General features: G+C 35.8%; 1 protein-coding gene across 1 annotated transcript; it reads right to left on the bottom strand.

Moving 5' to 3' along the window:
• Positions 1-24,002: 24,002 nt before the first annotated feature.
• Positions 24,003-25,370, bottom strand: LOC129964164 (uncharacterized). The gene has a single exon (XM_056078872.1). The coding sequence runs from the start codon at positions 25,368-25,370 to the stop codon at positions 24,003-24,005; it is 1,368 nt and encodes a 455-aa protein (XP_055934847.1).
• Positions 25,371-25,882: the final 512 nt, after the last annotated feature.

Below are 25,882 nucleotides of genomic sequence, written 5' to 3'. Positions count from 1 at the left end.
TGCGATTCCGCGTTTAATTACAGTTTGTTCTCTTTACTTGCCTCCTAATTCCGCCATTGATAAACATGAACTTGATAGATTAGTTGCTGAATTTCCAGCAACGTTCATAATAATAGGTGATTTTAACTCTCACAGTCCTGTTTGGGGTAGTAATAGCACAAATCCTCGAGGAAGGCAAATTGAGGAATTTATTTCTGATCACTCTCTTTGTCTTTTGAATAATGGTGACCATACCCATCTTCATTTGGGTAGCAAAACTTTCCATTGTTTAGATCTTGATCTCTGCTCAGCGCCTATTGCTCCCTTTTTCACTTTTCGAGTGGGGAATGACTTGTGTGAAAGTGATCATTTCCCGATTTTCCTCGCCCAAGTTAATATACCTGTCACAGTTCCGCAACGACCTGAGCGTTATAGTTTTGATAAAGCTTATTGGAGGAGTTTCGCTAGCAAAGCCAAAATATCAAAGGATATGGTGGAACACCCAGACCTCGATGCTGTTGTTGATAATGTGACTTCTTCAATACTTAGAGTGGAAGATGAATTTATTCCGAAGTCTATTACTGCTTTCCCTAAATTTCGGAAACATTGGTGAAATAGCCAATGCACAGAAACGCGCAGGAATCAGCAAATTGCATGGAATAAGTTCTGAAGACGGCCCTCTACGACAAATTTTATTTTACTTCAGAGAGCTAAAGCTATAACTAAACATACTCGGCGTCAAGCTCATCGAAGCTCCTGGATTAAATTTACATCTAATATTAATTCTTCTGTGTCAGTGACAGACATGTAGGTTCTAATAAAAAAAGCCCGTGGAATTTATTCTGATTATCCTGTATCATATTTAAAGTGAATGATCAGGAAATTTGAGACTTTCAGGAAATGACTAATATTTTAGCAGAATCATTTTTATCTTTATGCGCAGCACATAACTATACAGAACAATTTCTATCATATAACAACAAAACAGAAAAAATTCCCCTTCGATTCCGCACAAAAAAAAATTCTTGCATATAATGTCGATCTAACTATGGAAGAATTACGTAAATAATTATCCACAACTAAGCAAACTTCACCAGGTCCTGATGGCATCACTTATTCCATGATCTCACCTTTGTCAGATGACTGTCTTGGCAATATTCTATATATGTTTAATAGAATATGGAAAGAGCATTATTTTCCATCGAAATGGAAATATGCCACCGTCATTACAATATTGAAGTCTAATAAAGATCTTTTAAATCCTCTCAATTGCCGTCCAATTGCATTGACAAGCTGCATGTGCAAACTCCTTGATAAGATTGTAAAGGCACGTTTGACCTATATCTTGGAAAAAATGGATGCATTTCACCATTTCAGAGCGGTTTCCGCAAAGGTTGCTGTACAACAGATGATTTGATTTTATTAGAAAGTGCCATTCGTACGCCACCATCTGGTCTCAATTTTTTTCGATATAGAGAAGGCTTATGATAGAGCATGGCGATATGGGATTTTGAAAGACCTCTTTGAGCTTTATTTTCGCGAACATTTACCTATTTTTATACAAAAGTTTTACAACATCGTTATTTTAGAGTTAGATTGGGAAATACTTATTCTGATGTTTACTGTCAAGAAGAGGGTGTTCCTCAGGGCTCTGTTTTAAGTGTAACACTATTTATTTTAAAAATTAGTAATATATTATCAGTTTTACCTTCCTGCATACAAAGATCACTTTATATGGACGATCTTCAGATTTCTTGTTCTGGTAGAGATATGAGATTTATTGAAAGACAGCTGCAAACAGCAATTAATAATATGATTAATAATATGATAGCTTGAGGAAAACAAATAAAAATGGTTTTACTTTTTCTGCTCAAAAAACTTTTGGTGTTTATTTCTGTCAAAGATTGTTACACCCAGATCCGGAATTATTTATTCAAGACCACCTTTAATCATGCAGAATTAATGCAAATTCCTGGGTGTAATTTTTGACAAAAAATTGACTTTCCTTCCCCATATTACATATTTGAGGAAAACTTGTCTCAAGTCTCTAAATATTTTAAGAGTTCTCTCAAACATTGCTTGGGGTGCTGATCGCATATGCTTACTACGCGTATATAGAAGCGTCATACGTTCAAAACTGGATTATGGGTGCATCGTTTACGGATCCACGCGACTTTCATACCTTTCACGGCTTAATTATATCCTCCATCAGGCTTTAAGACTATGCTCAGGTCTTTCCGCACCTCTCCAGTAATGAGTTTGTATGTGGAAATTTTTGAGCCATCTTTGACTCGCAGAATACATATGCTATCCTTTCGTTTTTATTTTAGAGTTTTATCGACCCAAAATAACCCTTTGAGGAAAAATTTTTTGGATCACAGTATGGACAGGTTATTCAATAACTGGTCTTCATGTATTCCTCCTTTGGGACTATGAATTCGCAAATTATTTCCAGATGAATTTCAGATTCTCGATGTCATCAGTAATAACTCCCCCTTGGATCTGCAATAATGAATCCTTTTAAGAATCTATATAAAGCAGAGATTTGCAGCTCTATTTTTCTTTTCCCACAGACAAATATTTCATGATTATCTACCCATTTATGCAGATGGCTCTAAATCTGATACAGATACTGGTTGCGCTTTTGTTTGTGAGAATGACATTATAAGTTATAGACTTCATGATTTTACCTCTGAATTGACAGCACTGTATATGGCACTAAAATATCTTTCAAAAAATATCTAGTAAAAGCTATTATTTACTCTGATTCTTTGAGTGCTTTGGAATCCTTGAATGGTAGTAAGAATTCCCATGGTCTTACACGGGAAATCAAACTTTTGTAATCCCCCCTGCATAGGAGGGGCTTTAGAATTTTGTTTTTGTGCATACCAGCTCATGTCAGCATAACAGGTAATGAACAGGCAGACACTGCAGCTAAATTTGCTACTACATATCGTCCTCGGCCTCTTCATTATACTGATATCAAGAGCGCACTAAGTAAGTGCATGCTGAAGACTTGGCAAAATGATTGGAATCAAGAAGTGAATAATAAACTCACGAAGTAAAACCCCGTATTACTACATGGACTTCATCTTTCAACAGGAAATTTGATGTCATTTTAACTCGACTGCGTATCGGCCATTCACGTATCACACACAGACACTTACTATTTGGTGAAGCTCCACCTGTGTGCGGTTCATGTAATGTTCCACTGACTATACGCCATATTTTAATTGAGTGTTCTGATTTTTACAGAGACCGTGTGAACTTTTTTAACTCCTCTAATTTTAACTTGTCTTTACTTATAGGAGAAAGACCTCACACAAATTTATTCCCGTTCTTGAGGAAAATCGGTATTTTTACTGAAATTTAAATTTACTATTATACTTTTACCTACTGTTTTACCAGCTTCTTTACGATGAATTTTATGGAACTAAATAGAAACTCGATGACTGAACTGTGTTTTCGGTGCAGCATATCCCAGAAAAGGATCTTGCGCCAGAAAATTATCACATCCAATCCAATTGTCCAATTTTCAACAATAGATTAGATTGTTATTCTGAAATTCAAACTGTTTTCATTATTTCATCAAATAATTAATCTCGTAATTTTCCACCATTGCTGAAAATTCAAGAAAGAAGATTTTGTTTAATATTTGTATCGCTTACAAGAACGAATAAAAATGCGGAATTACAATGTAGCGAAAATTGGCTGATAGATGATTAGAAGACAGATTAACAACTTGTTATGGGATTCTTCTCGATTCGCAAAATTCATAAATACAATAAATAGAACTTATGTAAGGCAATTAAATTTACAGGCTTTAATACTTGTCAATTTGGCAGAATCATGAAATCATTTAAACTACTTATTTGAAATTAAATATAATCAATATTCCTGATGAACCAGTTGGTCACCGGAAGCGATCTCCATTAATTGTAAAGATGGAGATGTAAAATGAAATGTGTACAGGCCAACTTTTTTAAATTTGAACTATTATTGACTATTTTGGAAAGTGGAATTATGCCCTTCAAAGCAAAATTTTTTTTTTGAAATTTTAATTAAAATTTTAATTATTGAAAAATTAATTAATGGAGTATTTCTTTAATAACTTCCGAATAACTTGGAGTTTCAATAACTCCGGAAAATATTATTATGCAAAAATGACTTTTACATCAACTTGGAATTTAAAAAATTATTTTTTCAAGTATGACTTTTTTTTTTTTTTTTTGCCTTATGCATATTTTTTTTTTTTGTATTTAACTAATTTTTTTAAAAAAAAAATAGTTTAAGCTTTTTTTCTTTTTTAACAAAAAAGGTAAGAATTTTTAGCAAATATTAAACGAAAGATAACACAAAACATAATAAATCTGGGAGATCACCAAAGTTATTGATAAAAGTTGCTATCAAATTTGTAGATATTTTTTTTCATTTTTATTTTAAACTTCGAATTACTATCCTGACATTTACATAAATTTTTATTGACAAAATAGGTTTCAAGAAAGCAATCAATAAATTTAGTTAATTCTGGGAAGAAGCTAAAAAATTATATTTATACTATTATTAACATGAAGAAAAATGCCAAATTTTATATTGTTTTAGGTTAGGAATTAGGTTATATTGTTAAAAGGCTACAAATAACAAAATGTTTCCTTTTTTAATGATTTTGGGGAAATAACAAAAAATTAGGGAAATGCATTGTAAAATGAGCAAAACAGCAGGTCTTCTAAAATAGTATGAATCACCCACCAAAATTTGAAGCTTAAAAATAATTTTCTGAAGAAGCCATTAAGACCAAGTTATATAAAATAATTAAACATTTTAGCGACAATTTAGCCTGGAAAACCATCAAAACTGGAACGATTAAATAACTAATGCATTTTAAAATTTAATATTTTAAATTTAAAATTTAAAAAATTACTTTTTAAATATTTTTAAAAAAGAAAATCCTCGTGTTTTGCTACTATTCTTTTAAATTTTCATCTTACATACGAGTGGCTTATAAGCACCTTTTAATTGTTTTATTTTGAGACATCATACATGAACGCTGTATAATTTTTATTTTTATTGTTTTTTCAACAAACATTGAGTATTTCAAAAATTAAAAGGTTATTGTTGATTGTCAAAAAATTAGCTACTATATTAAGTTTCCCGATTTAATTCGAATATTACGTCACTTTCTTAGATTTTTTTTTTTTTTTTTTTTTTTTTTTTTTTTTAGAATTTTTAGATTTTCTGAGACAGGAATTTTTCTTACATCAAAATTCACATTTCATTCAATGTTTTCGCCAGCCTACTTAAAGTTCGACGGCATTTGAAGCATATAAAAAATATTTTATACTTGCATTGAACGAATATAAACAGTCTCTTTTTCTACTTTTGTAACACCTCCCTTTCCCCTTGACCAAAGAACGCCCTCTTGTGGTGTTTTGCAGAAGACAACCAGTTGGACGGCAGACAAGCACCCTGAGGTCGACTTTTTCCCCATGCGCAACCCTTGCGCTAACGCCTAATGCTTTCGGCTGGAAACCGTGGAATCCCTCCACCATATTGTTTTTCAACCTAATTTTCTATGTGTGTCTGTAGTAATAAGTGTTTGTGAATTTTGTAGTGTAGCTGTGTTTGTGAAGATTAAAAATACTGTATTTAAAACCGGGCAGTTCCTTAGAAAACCACAACACACCACTATACTTTCTTTTATTCTGAAGTAATGCGAAAGATTTTCATAATGCTTCGCATTGACATCAAGTTTAAATATATTTGTGAAAATATTATTCGGAATATTTTTTTTTTTTTTTTTTTTTTTTTTTTGTTAATAAACTGAATTTGTTAAACCTTTGAAAGCTCAAACAGCTAAAGAAAAGAAAAAGGTTATTTAAAAATGCTGCTCCTTCAGATAAAATATTATTTGCAGGAATAAATTTTTATTTGTAAGAATACTATTTCAGCAACCAATTTTCATCTAATCGCAGTCAATGGATCAGCACTTGAGTTGACGATCACTAAGAATGTCATTCTCCAGAGCATGACGACGGACGCTAAATCAAGTGTGATAGTTTTCAAGAATAATTTCAAATAAATTACTATTTTCTAAATAAGATTTAATAAATAAGTTGTTATGAATTTTTTTTTCTACAAGTTTAATAAAAAAGAAACTTGCCACCTTAATTTTCATTGTTTTGCATAGATTCAAGTCCTTTTTATTGTTTTAAGATATATTTAATGAAATGCTTGAAATCCATCGTTCGAAACAAATAAAGAGAAATTGTTGGTTCTTTAATAATACTCTATGTAGATAATGAACATTCTGTTCTGCGTAATTTTTCTTCTCTCAAAGTACTTGAAAGGCTCTTAAAACAGATATTTATATTTTTTATTATTTCAAACGCTTGGGAGGATAAGGGTAAGAAAAAAGTCAATTTAAAAATTTTCTATCAGGAAAACCAGGTCCAGGAAAAAGTGTGAAATGGCATACAATATAGATTTTTGCATACTTAAATCTTAAAAACGCTATTTCAAAATCAAATTCTCGGAAAGTTCAGTTTCGCAGATGAAACACATCATAAATGAAGCACAAGACTTGTTAAAGCATTCAGAGCTACAAAAATCAAATAACTTATTTTTGGTATCTAGATCGTATGGAGATTGTTAGTTTTTATTTAGCTCTCTAATTTCTTTAAATACGATAGTTGATTCACCATATTTTTCAATACCAATGAATTAATAACGATTGAAGCTGTTTAATATTAAATAGTTCAGGAGAATACACGAGTTGGTTGATATTGATAGTATACACGAGTTGGTTGATATTTTAAAATTTAAGGAATGACAATAAAATTACGTTAATTATGATAAGTACAAATTGCAAAATTGCAGATTACTAATTTATAGAATGAGACTACGATAATAAAGTTCAGAGCTAATATGCAAGTTCGTCTTTTAAACAATACGTCGTAATATTTTGTCTCCTTCGTCTTTTTAAACACGTCGTTATCACCTCGCCTCGTCTAGGCGTCAACTCAGCGTCGCTCTCGTTTCCTCCACCAAAGGCGCTGCTTAGTGGCGGGAAGTGAGATCAGAAGCTGTTTTCAATGGCGGAAAGTGAAACACCTGACACCATGGAATTGAACTCATAACCCTCTGAGACCGTGCCATGAAGCGATAGTGGCTTCCTATTTCCTCTGTATATTTCTGATCTAAAATGAAACAAGCACTTTTGCTCAGAAAATAAGCAACAAACACAAAGAAACCAGATATACATGCAAAACGGTGAATTAAACATAACTTATACACAAGACATCGCCGTATGCAAATGGGTGACCAAAATTAGCATAAAACGCAATCCCGCAGTCATGCCATAGCACCTTAAAAAAGGACTTACCGAACGTATGCTTCAATTCACAGACAGCGATAATTCCGATAGCGTTGGAGGTCTATCGGTTTGTTGCAAACTGTGCAAGACAATCTGCTGTTGCCAGAGAGTTGAATGTGCCTCGTAATACCATCCACAGACCATGGAACCGTCACCAAAGGAATCAAAACGCCAGTAGAAGACATGGGTCTGGATGCCAGAGTATCACCAAATCGTCAGATGACCGCTACCTGTTGCAATTTACCAGATGCAGGAGGACACTAACAGCGCGACAGATGGTATCGCAGCTCTTATGCGTCGTATCTCGCCAAACTGTATCACACAGACTGCATAAAGGGGACTTGTTTGGGGCCTTTGTCCCCAGCGCACGTCAGAGCGCAGTTGCGTTGGGACCATGGACATCGCAATTAGACACTAGATCAAAGGAACCACGTACTCTTTAAGAAGGAGTCTCAATTTAATATCCAGAACGATTTCTGAAGGACAAGGATATGGCGAGTGCCAGGGACACAATATCAGGATTAAAATATTGTCTAAAGGGACCATTACAGAGGTGGCGGTTTACTTGTATAGGTAAGCATAGTAATGAACTACCGAACCGACTTCCACTTGTTCGCTGGGGGTTCCATCACAACTGTCCGATACCGCGACGAAATTCTACAGCTTCTTGTGCACCCTTTTATCGTTACAATAGATACTGATGCAATATTTATGGACGGTAAACAGATAACGATAGATCACTATTTGTGATGAGTTTTCTAGAGAGTGAAACCATTCACAGATGGAGTGGCCTCTGAATCACACAGAGCATGCGTGGAACGTATTGGGAAGACTGACTGCAGACCAAAGTGTACCATCCGGTACCTTCCATGAGCTCCAACAAACCTTATAACACAAATTGGCATTACTGATAAGAAGCGATCAGCGGCATTATTGCCAGCATGCCTCGCCATTGTCAAGCATGCATTTCAGCTACCGCTACAGCGTATCATGTCTGTAATGAACGTGGAGCTCCTATTGCACATTCTGCCTACCAATTGGGGCTGCCGCGCCACGACGATCGTAATATATGAATTTTTGTTTTATTAGTTGACATGTGGTCTAATAATACCACACCTACCTGGTGTACACTTTTCACTCGTATCCATTGAATAGTTTTGGTTTTACATTGATTGCTTATTTTTTGAGCAGAAGTATATATTATCATGCTTTTATTTGGGAGGTTATTTATTCTTAACTCCTGTAGCACATATCAAAAATACTTTTATTACAAAAGTTGCTTATTATTGCAATTATTCGCCTCATTTGTAAGGTCTTCCAATCATTAATTGTTAAAAGCTTTGAAGAAACAAAAATTTCAACCTCTCACCATTTGCCCCCCCCCTCCTCCTCCCTTTAAATATGCTAATTCGTCCGCGAACTTCATTCTCCATATAACATGCTATTTCGATCGAGATTGATTGGGTTCTACTACTGTTCACTTAATTTTCAGCAAGTAATTTCCTTAAAAAGAACCTGTCGAAAATGGAGACCAGTTTTCAATTTATTCAATGTTCAATTTAATTTTTTTAAAAACTATATAACTGGAAGACAGAAATGTAATTTACAAAATTAAAACAGGAAGCAAATTTATTTCCTATAGTTTAGGACCCATACTTGTATAGATTTAAATTATTAATTAGTATCAAATGACAATGAAATGAGTCAACAAAAAGATATTTGATTTAATATTTTTTGAGCTATTGTGTGAATGTACATCCATATCCCCATACTAACTACGTTGTGTAACTATATTGTGTACCTATACACATGTCGTTAATTAAGATGTTTCATTTTGAGTCTTGGAATATTTCTAACACAGCGATATTATTCAAAATTTTAAAATTAATAACGATTAAAGACACAATATTTTAGGAAGATTTTTACACGGACGAATTCGTGCGCGATGATATAACGTGTAATTTATGCCGATAATGTATTTCTATAGAGTGACCAATGTTTCATTTTGTCAGTGAGATGCATTTTCTTTCAAGTTTTGGAATGCAATATTGCAGTTATTACAATATAATTATTTGCTTCATTTAGACCATTTTAATGTATTTATTTCTATTATTAAAGGTTTACAAATAAGCCGTTGGGCCTCGAATTGAAAAATATTAAATCATGTTTGCTTTAAAGAAAGCTGATTTATTGAATTAATAATATAGATATTGTGAAAGAACACAGAAAACTTTTCTTTGCATTTACTTTTTAGAAAAAATTCATATATTATACTTATTTTATTTCATACAGACACGTGGTGAACGTTACATTTTTTATATGTTTAATTTCCAATAATAGTTGATTTATTTTTATAATTTCAGCTTTTATCAATGTGATGGCATCATATTAATAAAGGCTATTTTTTCCCTTTGACACGTAATGTGCTTGGGCAGGTAAAATTTCATTTTTATTTTGCGCGAAATAAACGGTTGAAAAATATGAATTTTTTTTTAATTTATTAAAAATAGAAATTTAATTTGTTAATTAAAAATTTAATATCATTAAAATGATAATTTTTTGATCTTCAATATGATGTAAAAATCAGTTTTGTGCTGTAATATTTTTGGAAGTTATAGCGGGAAAACGGCAAAATTTCACTTAATTTTTAATTAAGATTCTAAATAAAAATTCAAAAAAATCGCTCCGAGGTGCACATTCCTGATCTCCAAAGTATACATGTGCCAAATTTGGTAGCTGTGGGTCAAGCGGTGTCACCTGTAGAGTGCCAACACACACACATTCTGCACACTTAAGTATAGATGGATGTGTAAAGCAATGGTATTTATGGCACAAAACCGTGTCAACTCAATTATAATAAAAGGATAAATGTGTCGCAATTTTTAACGTCTTATTTGAAAGACGCTTTCCATAAAAAGGAAAAATAAAGCTATAGGATAAATTATTTTAATTGAGAATGAATTCTTCAGAAGTTGGCATTTTCTTCGATTTAAAATATTTTTTAGAAACTGAAAAAAAGTCTATTATTTTTGTAAGGGCATATTCATAACATGGGTTTCTCCAAATTAATTTTTTTTTTTTTACTGATCATTTTTAATTAGAGCAAAGTTCATAATCACGCCGATACAATTCCGCTTAATTACATCAGATAACACGGGGTAATAGGGAGTGAGTATTTGAGCTTCTAATCAATGAACTAATTAAAAGAGAATGTATGTATTATAAGAAACTAACTGCTTATTGCCTCAGAATTTAATTTACCACCCAAACCCAAATGCCCCAAAATATTACCATTTCACTGCTTTACAATGAAAACACATTCCAATTGATGGAATATAGCTTGTAAATTAGCATAACTTTTTAATACCTTCATTTCGAAGTCATTTATGAAAATTCCATCCTCAATTTTGAGGGAAAAGGCGGGAAATGAATCTTTATAAAAACAGAAATGGCCGAATATTATGAAGTGTGAGAAGAAAATATATAAAATGAAGAATTTATATTGATATGAATAAGAACTAGCAGTTCTATTTATTAGTATAAAATTAGGTTCCAGTTTCAAATAGACCCCTCAGGGGCTCACCTTCTTTAGGTGAGTACGGGTGTCCCAATCCCGAGGTACCCAGGGATATTCACTCCCTTTCAGTTCGCTCTCCTCTCCGCCTTCTGCTGTCTGCTATGTATTTCCTTCCCCTGACGGTAAGCGAGGGAGCTCTCCATGAGAAGCTGTCGCCACTCTGTTTGCTTCTTGCTTCTCATGGACAGCCAATGTCCCACGTGTTGGCCGTGCGTGGCGACCCATTTGAAAGACGGGTGGTGCACTGTGGTCCCCTGTGCATCGATCGGCTGGTAGTTAGTCACCTGAGTGGCTAGTCTGCTAGGGATCAAGCGAAGGGGTTACTCCTTGGGCTTGGCGTTAAGGGTGGTCACTGTCCCCGGGGGTAACTCCGAGCGTATAGGTTCCAGCTAGCACCAAGGTAAGCGCCGAGGCTGGGAATGGCCAGAGCCGGTGGCTGCCTTCCCTTGTTGGGCTCCGTGGTGGGCGGTGCCGTCGGGCCCGAATCACTCTCAATATCGTATGGCTCCTCCCAAGAAGGGTCCCTTTAGTGGGCGTCATTCTGTTCCAACTACATTTATTTCTGCACACCATTTTGATTCCTTTTTTGTCATTAAACGCATTTCGGAGAAAAATGAAACTTTCGCAACAGTGTCTCCTTTCCTTGTCCAAAAAGCTATTTCAGCAACAATCGGTGAAGTATCATCTATTAAGAAGATGCGTTCTGGAGATTTATTGGTAGAAGTAAATTCTCGGAAACAATCCCTGAATATTCAAAAACTGAAAGCCTTGGCTACAATAGCTGTTAGTGTAAGTCCTCACCAGTCGATGAATACCTGTAAAGGAGTAATTACATGCGGTGAATTACTGAATGTACCTCTAGAGGAAATAACATCACAGATGAAATCGCAAGGAGTTATACACGTCCGTCGTATTTCTATTAGACGTGATGGTGAACTTCTTGAGACTAAACATCATGTTTTAATATTTAAATCGCCAAAATTACCCGAAAATGTATATGCAGGTTACATACGATTACCCGTCAGGCCTTACATCCCTAATCCACTCCGATGTTTTCAGTGTCAGAGATTCGGCCATTCAAAAGTTAATTGCCGCGGGACACTCGCATGTGTCCGATGTTCTGAAAGAGGGCATGATAGCCAGCAATGTTCTGCGCTAGAAAAGTGCGTTAATTGTGGCGGCAAGCATCATTCTTATGCTCGATCCTGCCCGAGATGGATACTTGAAAAACAGGTTGTGACAGTTAAAATTAAAGAAAACTTGTCATATCCTGAAGCCCGACGTCGGGTACAAACTGAAACTCCTACTGCTGGTATTAGCTATGCATCCGCAGTTAAAAAATCATTTTGCAAAAATTGTTCATGCAATAATTGTAAAAAGAATTTATCAGAACCAAAAATTGATGACAAACAAGAGTCCGATACAAAAAATTCCACAACCAGTCCAGTTGAAACTTCTCGAACCGAAACAATCAAACCAAAACCAAAGAGAAAATTGCAATCTTCACTAACTTTGAAATTAGCTAAACGTGGACTTACACAAAAAGACCTTAGCTGAAAATTTAAAAAAATCAACAACAAAAAATTCCGTCGCCCTAGGGATGGCGAAGAAGGGTGTCGCCCATAAGGACTTGCCGTCCATTTTTAGTGGCACGATAAATAGTGCCGACATCAAATTGCACCCATCTGAGGATGAAGATGACCTGGAGATGAGTTGTGAATTTTCAGCAACTCGTACCAAAGCTTCTAATAATTCTCTTTTAAAATCTGTCTCTTAATGGGTACCTTCCTCTCTTGGAATTGTCGTGGCATTCGTTCCAAACTTCATGAAATTAAATCAATTTTAAACAAATTTCCTCCAATCTGTTTTGGTGTTCAAGAAACATTCTTGACACCCAACATTCCAATTAAATTGCGTGGATATAATTGTGTTCGGAAGGATACAGACACGGGATCTCACAGTTCTGGTGGCGTCTGTATCTTCACATCTAATTTGTATCCGAGCACACCTCTAAATTTGCATACCTCTCTTCAGGCTGTGGCTGTGCAAGTGCATACACAAGCGCTGGTCACAGTCTGCTGCATTTATCTTCCGCCAAATAATGTTATTTGTCAACGAGAACTCGACAATTTGATTGACCAACTTCCTTTGCCTTTTTTGCTCGTAGGTGATTTCAATGGCCATAGTGTTTTATGGGGTTCAAACAGTACAAACTCTCGTGGGCAGCAGATTGAACAGTTTATTTCTAATAACTGTCTCTGCTTGCTGAATAATGACGAAAAGACATACTTCCATGAGCCCACACGTACCTTCCATAGTCTAGACTTGGCCATATGTTCTCCTGAACTTCTGCCAATGCTAACCTTTGAGGTTAGCAACGATCTATATAATAGTGACCATTTTCCTATTATTGTCTGCCATGCTGATAGCGGCGGTGCGACTTTCTGTCCTCCGCGTTTTCTATTCCAGCGGGCAGACTGGATTGCTTTTAAGCAGCTGGCGGAAATCACCGAGTCTATGGTCAGTACTGCAGACATTACGGAAGCAATGCGTCTCACCGTTGAAGCCATTTTGAATGCTGCAAACACCTGTATCCCAAAGTCTTCCCCACGGCCCCGCAAATTTCGTAGACCTTGGTGGAACGAAGCCTGTCGCGACAGTCATAAGAACCAGAAACGACTTTGGAATATATTTCGAAGGTACCCTACGACAGAGAACTTAGTAGCTTTTAAAAGAGCAAAAGCCATTGCACGTTGCATCCGCCGTCGATGTCAGAGGGAATCGTGGATTAGTTTTGTTTCTTCCATCACATCAAACACTTCCAGTAGAACCTTGTGGAAGAAGGTAAAGGCTGCTAATGGTATCCATAGTGAATCCTCTATTCCTATTTTAAAAACAGAAAATATGACGCACTTCGCTCCATTAGACATAGCAAATATTCTCGGTCAAGCATTTGCACAAGTTTCCGCTATCGATTCTTACATCCCTGCCTTTCTGGCAACTAACAATCGTGTGGAACGGCTGCCATTGCGTTTTAATGACCGAAGTACTTTTCTTTACAACTGTAAGTTTAGTATGTATGAATTGGAAGCAGCATTATCGAAGACCCACGATACCAGCCCCGGGCCATATGGAATTACGTATAATATGCTTCGCCATTTAAATTCAATTTCCCTTTCCAATCTGTTATGGCTATTCAACAGAATTTGGACTGAGCAAATGTACCCAGCTCAATGGCACGAGGCTACTGTAATTCCTATCCTAAAACCTGGCAAAGATTCATCAAACCTTCTGAATTACCGACCAATTGCCCTGACGAATTGTATATGTAAAACTTTTGAGCGCATGGTCAATGCCCGCCTTATGTACGAATTGGAGAGACATGGATGCATCTCCCCGTTGCAGAGTGGTTTCCGCAGAGGCAGATCTACATTTGATAACCTCATTTTACTGGAAACCCAGATACGCAACACATTTGTTAGGAGGAATCACCTTGTCTCCATATTTTTCGATATTGAGAAGGCTTACGACCGAGCATGGCGCTATGGCATACTTTCGACACTTTATAATTTTGGTTTTAGGGGAAATCTTCCCACATTTTTACAGAACTTTTTATCACATCGGACTTTCAGAGTCCGTGTAGGCAACTTTTATTCTGATTCTTTTATTCAAGCTGAGGGAGTTCTGCAGGGAAGTGTCCTCAGTGTTACACTTTTTATTGTTCATATTAGTCAAGTTTTGTCTGTTTTACCTTCATCTGTTCATGGAACTCTTTACGTTGATGATCTGCAGATCTCTTGCCAAGGCTGCAGTATAAATCTCATTGAGCGTCAATTACAGAATGCAGTTAATAAAGTGGTAACTTGGTGCAACAACAATGGGCACGCGATCTCTCCCGAGAAGAGTAGGTGTATTCACTTCTGCCGAAAGCGAACCATTCATTCGGATCCAAATATCTATATTCAAAATGTACTCATTCCTGTGGTGAGTGAAGTGCGGTTTTTGGGAGTGATATTCGATAGAAAGCTTACATTTCTTCCGCATATTTTAAACCTGCGGAAGAGATGCGAGAAAACGTTAAATATATTGAAGGTGCTCTCCAGAACATCATGGGGTGCTGATCGAACCTCCCTACTCCGTATTTATCAAGCGATTATCCTCTCCCGCATTGACTACGGCTGTATGGTGTATGGTTCTGCACGCCCTACAGTTTTGCGGCGACTGGACACCATCCACCACACTGCTCTGAGGATCTGCTCCTGAGCATTTCGTACTTCTCCAGTTGAGAGTTTGTATGTCATTTGTCACCAGTTACCTCTAAATTTGAGGCGTAAAAAGATATCAGTTTCATTCTATTTCCGCACATAGTCCGTGCCTCATCACCCCATTTGTTGCAACAAGTTTCCAGTTGCTCTCCGTAGACTTTATGGTGCCCGTCCTGCTTGCATTCTGCCATTCTGTGAGAGAATCAAACCCATACTAAACGACTCGGACCTCAACGATGTAAGAATCAAAGTTAACGACCCATTTATGTTTCCACCTTGAGATATCCCTCAATTTTCTTTTTTGAATCCCTTCACTGGTTTCGACAAATCGTCAACAGCTCCTGTGGTTTTCCAACAGCTCTTTTTGCTTCATCGCTATCGGTATTCTTCGTTGGTTCCAATTTTCACGGACGGCTCAAAATCAGCTGGTTGTGGTATTGTACTGCCTTCTGATATACTGATCCACCGTCTTCATAATTGCTGCTCTGTTTTTACTGCTGAATTGATGGCAATTTTCTGTGCACTCCAGAAAATTTCTCCTTCTCTACAGCGTAATTTCCTCATTTACTCCGATAGCATGAGTGCTTCAGAAATGTTGTCTAACTATAATAATTGTATGCACCCAATTGCTAACCGCATTTTACTCATTTTGCTCTCTTTGAAAAATGATGGTTTTAATATTATATTTTGTTGGGTTCCGAGTCATGTTGACAATCCAGGAAATGAAAAAGCAGATTCGGTTGCAAAATCTGCTACAGCCTTTATGAGGACTGGACTTCCATTTTGTGACGTTAAGGTGGCATTCCCCCGTCATATAAATTCCTCTTGGCAGGAGGCATGGGGTCTGCAGATCCATAATAAGTTACACTCCGTGAAACATATCATTGGTTCTTGGCCTGTTCTTCCAATACGCGAGATCGATGTTAAATTGACTCGTCTCCGTATAGGACACATTAGATACACTCACAGGCATCTCATTTTTGGTGACAGGAAGCCAGTGTGCCCTACATGCCATGTTGATTTTAGTACAAAACACATTTTGATTGAATGCCCTGTATTTAACCATCAACGTATATATTACTTTCATACATCATAAATAACTTTACAGGACTTGGTGGGTGAAAAATTCCACCCAAATATTTTTAACTTTTTAAAAGCCATTCATTTTTATACTTGTATTTAGCACTTTTTACCTTTTGTGTTTTGCATTGTCTCATTGTTTTACATTTTCATATGTAAACACATATGTTTATTTTGTAATATCGTATATTTAATTTTTGCAATACTATCTTTTATAAAGTTCTATATTAATATAGATTTTAATATTTGGCTTTAATTTTACCGTTTGATTGGAGCAGTATAACCAAATATGGTTCTTGTGCCATAAAACAACAATCAAACAAACAAACAAACCAGTTTCAAATAGAATTTTCAGTCTTCAATTCAATTAAGTTCTCTTTTAATTTATATATGTATGTATATATATACCCACATATATACAGGGGGGTTATAATTAAAGTTACCCTGTTTAGACCTACGTAGTGTCCACTCTAGTGGAAGGATGTCGAAGAAACTTGATACTTAGGTTGTATGGATCATGGGGAAAAGAAATCTGCAATAAAAAAAATAGTTCAAATTTCGGCCAATAGATGGCGGTTTTCATGTACGATAAAGGCTGTTATGCAAATTTAGAGTAATTTAAAAAGCCAGTACTCACTGCTACAAAATCATTCTTCGCCATGCCGTTAGAGAAGAAAGGAGGAGCTTTACTGATAAAGTTGTTTTATCAGAACAGCATAATTTGTCCGCTGCACTGCGACAATATCGGCGCTTGAAAGACTTACGGAAAGGGCCTATGTCCAGGCAGGCTTTGAAAAAGATGATTATTAAATTTGAAGGGACTGGAGAGTTTGGTGTGGTACAAGGAAGCGAACGGAAACGTTTCAAATGAAACTGCGGAAGATGTCGTTCTTGCCGTGTCAAAAGAGTGTCTGATTCGTAATATTCTTCATCAAGTGTTCAAGCAGTGACACGTGATTTGTCCCTCCCTTGGTCTACAGTACGAAAAGTTCTTCGACCCATTGTAAAGTGGTATACATGCACATCCATCATGTGCAAGCCTTGAACCCTGAAGACCCGGAGAAACGAAATCAATTTGCTAGAATTTTTTAGCCAGAATAGCCATTGACAATTCATTGCCTTGGAACATTTTGTGGTCGGACGAGGCTCATTTTACCCTAGGTGGAGCAGTTAATACTCAAAACTGTCGCATATGGGATATTGCAAGTCCTAATGATGTTCATGAACAGTCTCTACATCCTGATTACATTACTGTATGGTGTGATTTTACTGCTGATTTCATTCTTTGTCCCTTTTTTTGAAGAGAGCACACGTCATGGCCCTCAAAGGTGTTCCGTTACGGGTGCCCGTTACCGCGACCTTCTTCAGAAGTAAGTAATTCTTGCGTTACAAGAACGAGAATGTTTAGAGACTACTGCCTTCATGAAAAATGGTGCACCACCTCACATTACACCACCAGTGACGAATTGCTTCGTGCCTATTTTAAAGATCGACGGGTAATTTCAAGTAGTTTTACAACTGACTGGCCTCCGCGTTTTCCGGACATGAATCCCTGTGATTTCTTTTTGTGGGGATTCCTGAAAGATCATGTCTATGGAGGAAACATACGGACTCTGCATGAATTGAAAGCAGGTATAACACGTCATGTTGCTGCAATTGATCGAGTGCCACTGTTGAACACGCCATAACATGCTTTGAACATGTGCTTGACGTAAATGGAATGCACATTGAACGTATATTGTAATTAAATAAAGTTTTTAAGTTCCAAATTGGGTTTTTTTTTTCATGCGCCGCTTCTCACCTGGCGGTTGAAATATGAACTAATTTTTTTTATTGCAGATCTTTGTCCCCCATGATCCATACAAATCCTTCCACTAGAGCGGACACTACGTAGGTCTAAACAGGGTAACTTTAATTATAACCACCCTCTCTCTCTCTCTCTCTCTATATATATATATATATATATATATATATATATATCGTAGTCTATTTTCTTGATTATCCCTGTTAGCACAAAATGCTAAACAATATTGTCACGATATCTCATAATATAGCCCGGCGTTTAGAATATCGAACACCGTGAAAATGTCGAGTAATATCTTGTGCTACCAACTCAACAAGTTACTATTACACTATATTAATGTTCTAAGGAAATCTTCAAAGATTTCATGTACTTTGCGATAAAAAGGAGTTCCAAGGGCATAATTGGAAAGATTACTATTACGTATTAGTCCACGTTCCAGACTAGTGTATCTCGTTCCGAATACCTACAAAAAATCCATATTTTTAAAGGCAATTTTTGATCGAATAATTTTGATTTAATATCGCAATGAGATTTCCGATATAAAATAATTCTCTAAATATGTCATTTCAAAACTCATTCAATTATTAAACTCATTCTTGGGAATGCAAATAACCCTTGAATATGTAACAAATAAATACTTCCCCTTGAATATATAGCCGTGCAAATGCACGCTACAAATATAAACTGCTTGGGGCGGTCGCAGCGCACGCTTCACCTTCTCCGCACCGTTAGCATTGTACATAAATAAAAATGTGGGTCAGCAAACCGAGAAAAAAAATTCAGAACAATCGTTTCCATAGGAATTATTTTTATAGAATCTGCATATAAAGAAACATAGCGGAAAAATCAAAAGTTCGAAAACATATAAAGCTAAATCTTCCATATATATATATATATATATATATATATATATATATATATATATATATATATATATATATATATATATATATATATATATATATATATATATATATATATATATATATATATATATATATATATATATATATATATATATATATTCTAAATTTATATTTAAAAAATTGATTTTGGTTTAAAGTAAATGTAAAAAAAGAAACTTTTCTTGGCCTAATTAATACGAAACAAACTGAAAAAAGTTGAATTTTAATCCAATCATTTATGACAGAGATAATAGCTATTCTGTAAATAGTGACAGAATTCTGTAATAGAGATATGCTTTGCCGACGAATTGCAGCCCATCAACCGCCTCCTACACGTCTACCGGAACTTCGGAGAGCATTGCTTGATGAGTGGTGCATCAGATCGATAATTTAATACTCAGCATGCTTGCGCGTTGTACGTACTGTATTGCATCGTCTGCGAGACATACAATGCATTAACTATTATACCAACCATGTAATATTTTTTTTATTTGTAATTTGCTCCAGCGAGCAAAAAATCGCAATTTTTATTAATGATATCAAACATATAGCATCTTTTTTGCTCTTTACCTTTTGTTTAATAAATAGGCTTTACAAATAAGTCACATTTGTTTTGCTTCTGACTCTTTCTTTTCCTGAACTTGCATTATCGCTAATTTATGGACATGAGTGAAGTAGTGAATATTGCAAAAATACAGCAGTATAATAAAAATGTTGTATATCTTTGAAGTTTTTGAGGTGTCTTTTCGATAAGTATTTTTAGACTATTCAGCTGAGTTTTTTTATCTTTTATTTTATTAATTTAAGAGCTTTCTGCTTAAATAAATTTTAAGGAATCAACGTTACCTGCTATACACGTTAACCAATTCTGAGAATTGCTATTTTTCTTTTCTTCCTTTTTTTCTTTTTGAGACATCGATCGAAAGTTTTATATATTTGTCAAAACATCTCTATTAAGTCTCTCATCTATCAGTGTTTAATAGCAAGAGAGTAACAAAAAGGAATATAAACATAAGTACTTATGCCTGTGCACATTTCTGAAGTTTTTTTGTATTTATTTGATTGAAATTTCTGATATTTATTGACAACAGGAATAATAATTTGTAGAGAACAATTTTTATGCGAATAATTTTTTTTAATTTTATAAATATTATCTTAATATAAGTTTGCTTGCCATAAATATAAATTACTAGCTGACCCGGCAAACGTTGTTCTGACTTATAAATTATTTCTATTGAATATTTTGGTTGTTAACGAATGTATTGTAAGTGTGTAGGGATGGGATCTATGACAGAAATAAGAATGCAGCACTGTAGACGATGATCGCCGATAAAAACTAAAAAACACCAACCATTCATTTTCTCAATACAATGTATTTCCTTAACGTAACGAACATATACATTTGTTCCGTTTTCGTACTTTGTACTTTACGAACCAGAAGTATATTAAAACTCGATGTTTTGTGTACTCATAAAATGGATGAAACTTCTCTTCTTCCACATTAACACAAACGTTTTTTATAGTTCAAATATATACTCTCTTTGTTTAACTTCCCAAATTTTGACTCAGAAATATATATTTATGGCGTAAATCATGCTTATTAATATCATCAAAGTAAGAAACTCTACTCAAAAGCCATTCTCAAAATACCATAACATTATTCCATTTTTATTACAGTTGCCATTCGGAACTTACAAAATATTAAAAAACAAAGATAATAATCAAGTAGAGCATCAACGTGACATCCTCCCACCTAAGTTAATTTTTATCTTAAAATTTAACTTACAACAAATTATAGTAACTATTACAATAACAAAATTATATAGAGTTCACAAATCCAGTTTATGAGGCATTTTAATGATACGACCACTTCTCGTTTTCCTTTCCTCCTCCGAAGGTTCAATATTGCAGTCCACTGAATGACTAACTATTGGTTGCTCACTTAATTTTGCACTTGGCAATTTCTCTCGAATTAGAACTGACTCTGTTGCTGACACTTCCAAAGGGTATAGGCGTTGTACCGGTCGAAACAATTCCCCTCTTGAAGTTTTCAGTTTTACAAGTCTTGTAATACCATCTTTCCCTGGCATTACATCTATTATTTTGCCAAGTGGCCAACTGATGCGCTTCGTATTGTCATTTCCAATTAATACAACATCACCCACTGCTACGGCAGAAGCTGTTTTACGTTCTGGTCTTTGAATCAGAGCTCCCAAATATTCCGACCGAAATCTGTTTCTTAAGGCTTTCTGTAAATTTTGCCGATACTTGACACGTTGATTAAGACTCTGGTGATCAGCTTTATCACAATCAGGAACACCACTCACTTTGATATCCTGCAGGAACATTGACGGGGTCAATGGAACCAACTCTGCATCATTATCCGTGACATACGTCATCGGTCGTGAATTGATTATGGCTTCGCTATCACACAACACCGTCGTCATCTGTTCATATGTTAAAGAAGATCGACCTAAGACTCTTCTTAATAATCTTTTAAGAATACCGATCAGTCGCTCCCACCATCCACCCCACCAAGAGGCAGTCGGTGGGTTAAACTTCCACTTAATAAGATGAAGAGCAGTTTCACTTACAATAAGGCTCCAATCCAGCTTACTCAGCAGATTAGAAGCACCCACAAAATTACAGCCATTGTCACAATAGATAATGCTGCATCGTCAACTACGGGCTATGAATCTGCGCAAAGCCAGTAAAAATGATTGCGTAGATAAAGAAGTTACTAATTCGATGTGTACAGCCCTATAGACAGCGCAGTAGAAGAGACATGCCCAAAACTTCTTATTATCTCTGAGAAATAGTGGCCCAGCCAGGTCAATGAAACAGATCTCAAACGCAGCAGCTTCTCGGATTCGGTCCTCCGGAAGAGATGCAGTAAGAATATCAAGCTTCTTTGCAGAATGTCTCTTACAGACAACACATTTTGATAAGATGGATCTCACTGTCTTTCTACCATGTAGAATCCAAAATCGCTCTCTCAAAATGTCAAGCAACATTTGAGTACCGGCATGAGCGTTTTTTACGTGATAGTATATCACTATAAGCTTTACAAGCTCATTTTTTGATGGTAAAATTGCAGGCGTCTTCAAGTCCTCGCTATCTGGTAGATATAAAATCTTTGTTTTCAAGCGGATGATGTCGTTTCCATCTTTGAAAGCACTCAGAGTTTTCAACTTTTCATCTTCTTCATTAACGAAGCTTTCCTTCTGTATTATTCTGATAACTGCATATTCAGCTACAGAAATTTCCTCGGAATCAAGGATTCCATATTTTCGATCATCCCTAGAAATACGACTGTTATTAATAAATCGAAGTATCCAGGCAACGATTCTTACAGTCTTGTGATAGTTCGAAAACTTGTAAATAAAGGAATTGTCAGTTTTTTGAAGGCTCACCATAGATGATACTATTTCCTTTCTCTTTTCCTTCAACACTTCTTCTTCATTTACGGAGAATTCAGATCTAGGCCATTTATCAGATGGGTAATAGAGCCAAGCAGGACCATGCCACCACTCTGTCTCCGAGAGCTGTCGAATGGAACAACCTCTGGATGGTAGATCCGCCGGATTGATCGATCCAGGCACATAATGCCAATTTTCGGGTTTACTCGCCAATCTAATTTCTCGTATCCTGTTATATACAAATGGTGTCCAGTTTTCGCTACCTTTTATCCAACACAAGGCGGTACTGGAGTCAGTCCAAAAGAAAATTGGAATATTTTCTAATTTTAAATTTTCAATAACTTTTTGCACCAGTCTGGTACCAATAGAGCAAGCTAACAGCTCTAGCCTAGGAATTGTAATAGCTTTCAGCGGAGCTACCTTACTCCGTGCTTGAACCAACTGACATGAAGTCAAGTTCTTACTTTCACTTCTTAAATATATGCAGGTAGCATAAGCTGTTTTGCTTGCGTCACAAAACACGTGTATACTTAAACTGCCAACATTATCAGGATCTCTTATTAAACATCTAGGGATAGCAATTTTCCTAAGTAGACTCAACTGATTTCTCTACCTTTTGAACTTCTTAGAGATTTCTGTTGGCAATTTGGAATCCCAATTTTTTTTCATTTGCCATAGTTTTTGTAACAACAATTTCGGGTATAAGGTAACTGGACAAGTATACCCAATAGGGTCGAAACTTTTATGGACTTCTGATAGTATTTTCCTTTTAGTAACAGGTCCATTATCTTCACAATCTTCTTTTAAATTTACAGAAAGTGTATCCGAGTTTAAAGACCATTGCAGGCCTAATACTGGGACAATTTTATTTGTCACACAGGAAACCTCTTCTGTTGAGGAGTGGGAATAATTATGCTCCCACCCTCTTAGGTCGAACTTTCTTTCTAGCATAACATCTTTAGCCACTTGAATGAACTCATGTAACTCAGTCTCAGTTTGTAAACTAGTTATACAATTGTCCACATAGAAACTATTTTTCAGCTTCTCTACAACACCAGCAGGATATTTTGAGTTACCCATTTGTGCTTCCTCCAAAATCTTTTCTAGATAGTACTGGATTACGGAATTAAGCAAGAACGGACTACTACAAATTCCGAAGAAGACACGGCGGTGTCTAAAGTATTTCAGCTCATTTTTTTTTTCGTTATACCAAAGAAATGTTTAAAAAAAATCTTTCTCGTTTTCTTTAAGGCGAATTTGTAAAAAAGCTTTACGGATGTCTGCAGTGACTCCAAACTTGTTCATCCGAAACCGTGTTAACAGAGTAGGAATCAATTCTACAAGATTTATTCCTTTCTCAAGACAATCATTTAAGCTGGGGGAGGCTTTCACTTTCGCCGAAGCATCGAACACAGATCTGATTCTCGTCGTGCTGTTTTCTTTCACGACATGTCTATGGGGTAAATAATGAGCCAGCAAATGAATCTCGTGCTTAGGAACTTCCTCAATTATACCCTCTTTTGCCCATTCTTCAAATATTTGATTATAATCATCATACAGATTTTCTTCTTTTAACTTTCGTACAGTATTGGCCAGTCTATTTAAAGCCAAATTAAAATTGTCAGGCAGTGGAGGATGATCTTCCAGCCATGGTAAATGTACCACAAAACCTGAACTGTTTTAAGAAAATGCTCTCTGGCGGATTCATGCAAGTCTTTTTTAGTTTTCCTATCCGATGGGTCAGTAATTCCAAGGGAGTCAAGAGTCCACAATTCTGTTATTGTTCTAGTAGTAGAAAGCATAGAATTAGCAATTGAGATTCCATTTTCTTTTGAAGAAATCTGGGGTATTCGTCCCATAATGGTCCATCCTAAACGTGTTTCCATTGCTGTTAAACAACAAGATAAAGATTTGCAACCACCGGTAATGAGTTTTCCAGCTACATCAGCTCCTATTAATATTTCGATAGGACCGTCATAATCATCGTTCACATGAATACCATAGTCATTAAGTTCCTTTAAATGAATTGCAGGAATTGTCGGTGGGACACTTTCACAGATAACAGGTTGACTCAGTACTTTGAAATGACAGTTATAAGATTCATCACAGCTTGTCAAATACAATGTAAACACATCGTGCTTGCACACTCCTGTATTTTCTCCACCAAACAGAGAATGTTGAAGATATTCCCAGCTTTCCCTTTTATATTTCATCTCTCTAGCAGTATTTTTTAAAACGTAAGAGCGCTGCGAAGCAGTGTCTATGATGGCTCTTGCCTTCCGTTTTCTCTCATCACCTCTGATGAAAACTGTTAAGGTTAGTAGCATAACACTAGGACTTTTGGATACATTTGCAAGCGCTTGATCACCATTCGGAAGACTATCTACTTCTGCAGTTTCTTTTCCAGTAGAGAAAGATGTTCGTTGGTTTACGTTGTGACAGAGTATAATGTGATGTCTTTTTCCACAGCCTAAACAAGTTACTTTTGAATAACATTTACGAACTTGGTGACCCGGTTTTAAGCACAGGAAACAACAACCTGATTTCTCAACAAGATTCTCTCTGTCCTTCATCGGCATTTTCCGTACCTTCAAACAGTCAGTGGAATTATGTAAATTGTGGCAAAATATACACTGTCTTTGTTCTTTCGACGAAGTTAAAAGATCAACTGCACTAGCTATTTGACGAGTGTCCCCATATTTGTGTTTATTATTTGCAGCCTTTTTCTCCTTGAATGATTTAAAATTAGGCTTGGTATCAAATCCAAAGTTTTGTGAGGCTAAAATTATACGTTCCTCTGCTTGTATTTCATCTTGAAGAAACTCAAGAATTGAATCTAGATCAGTTTTTGTAGTAGTTTTACTATTTTGATTTTCCTCATCCTGTGATCTACGATTTGTAGACCCATACCGTTCCCAGGCTAGAAGTGTTTCCTCAGGTAAAGCAGACTCAACAAGTGGGAAAAGCATCGCCGCATATTTATCCCTTGTTACTCCTAATATCTCAAGCGCACGGAGCTTTGTTTCCAATAAATCATAAAGATTTCTCAGAGATTTTTTTCGGCATATTCTGCTTTTGAAGAACCAATGATAAAAGATCTCTAACATACACTTGTATAAGTAATTCTTCTCGGCCGTAACGTAATTTCAATTGTTCTATAGCTTTCTCATAACTGTTTCCTCCTGGTGGAAAACTTTTAATTAATTCTTCAGCGACACTTCCTTTTTCCATACATTGGGATAGGTATGCAAATTTATCATGTAAATCTAAATTTTGGTCTTTATCAACTTTCTCAAATTGACCCCAAAAACTTGCCCAGCTTCTTATATCTCCATTAAACGTAGGTAACTGAATTTTAGGGTAACGTAATAATGTATTCTGCTGAGAAACACCACAATTCGACGAAACTTCTTCCATTCCTGCAATTGAAAGTTGTTGCAGTTTCAACTATAACAACCGCCAACGGTCTATATAGCTTTCA

Source organism: Argiope bruennichi, chromosome 3, assembly GCF_947563725.1.
Source record: "Argiope bruennichi chromosome 3, qqArgBrue1.1, whole genome shotgun sequence".
Classification (NCBI taxonomy): domain Eukaryota; kingdom Metazoa; phylum Arthropoda; class Arachnida; order Araneae; family Araneidae; genus Argiope; species Argiope bruennichi.
Note: the sequence above shows the minus strand (reverse complement) of the source record. Positions and strands in the feature narration are given on the sequence as shown.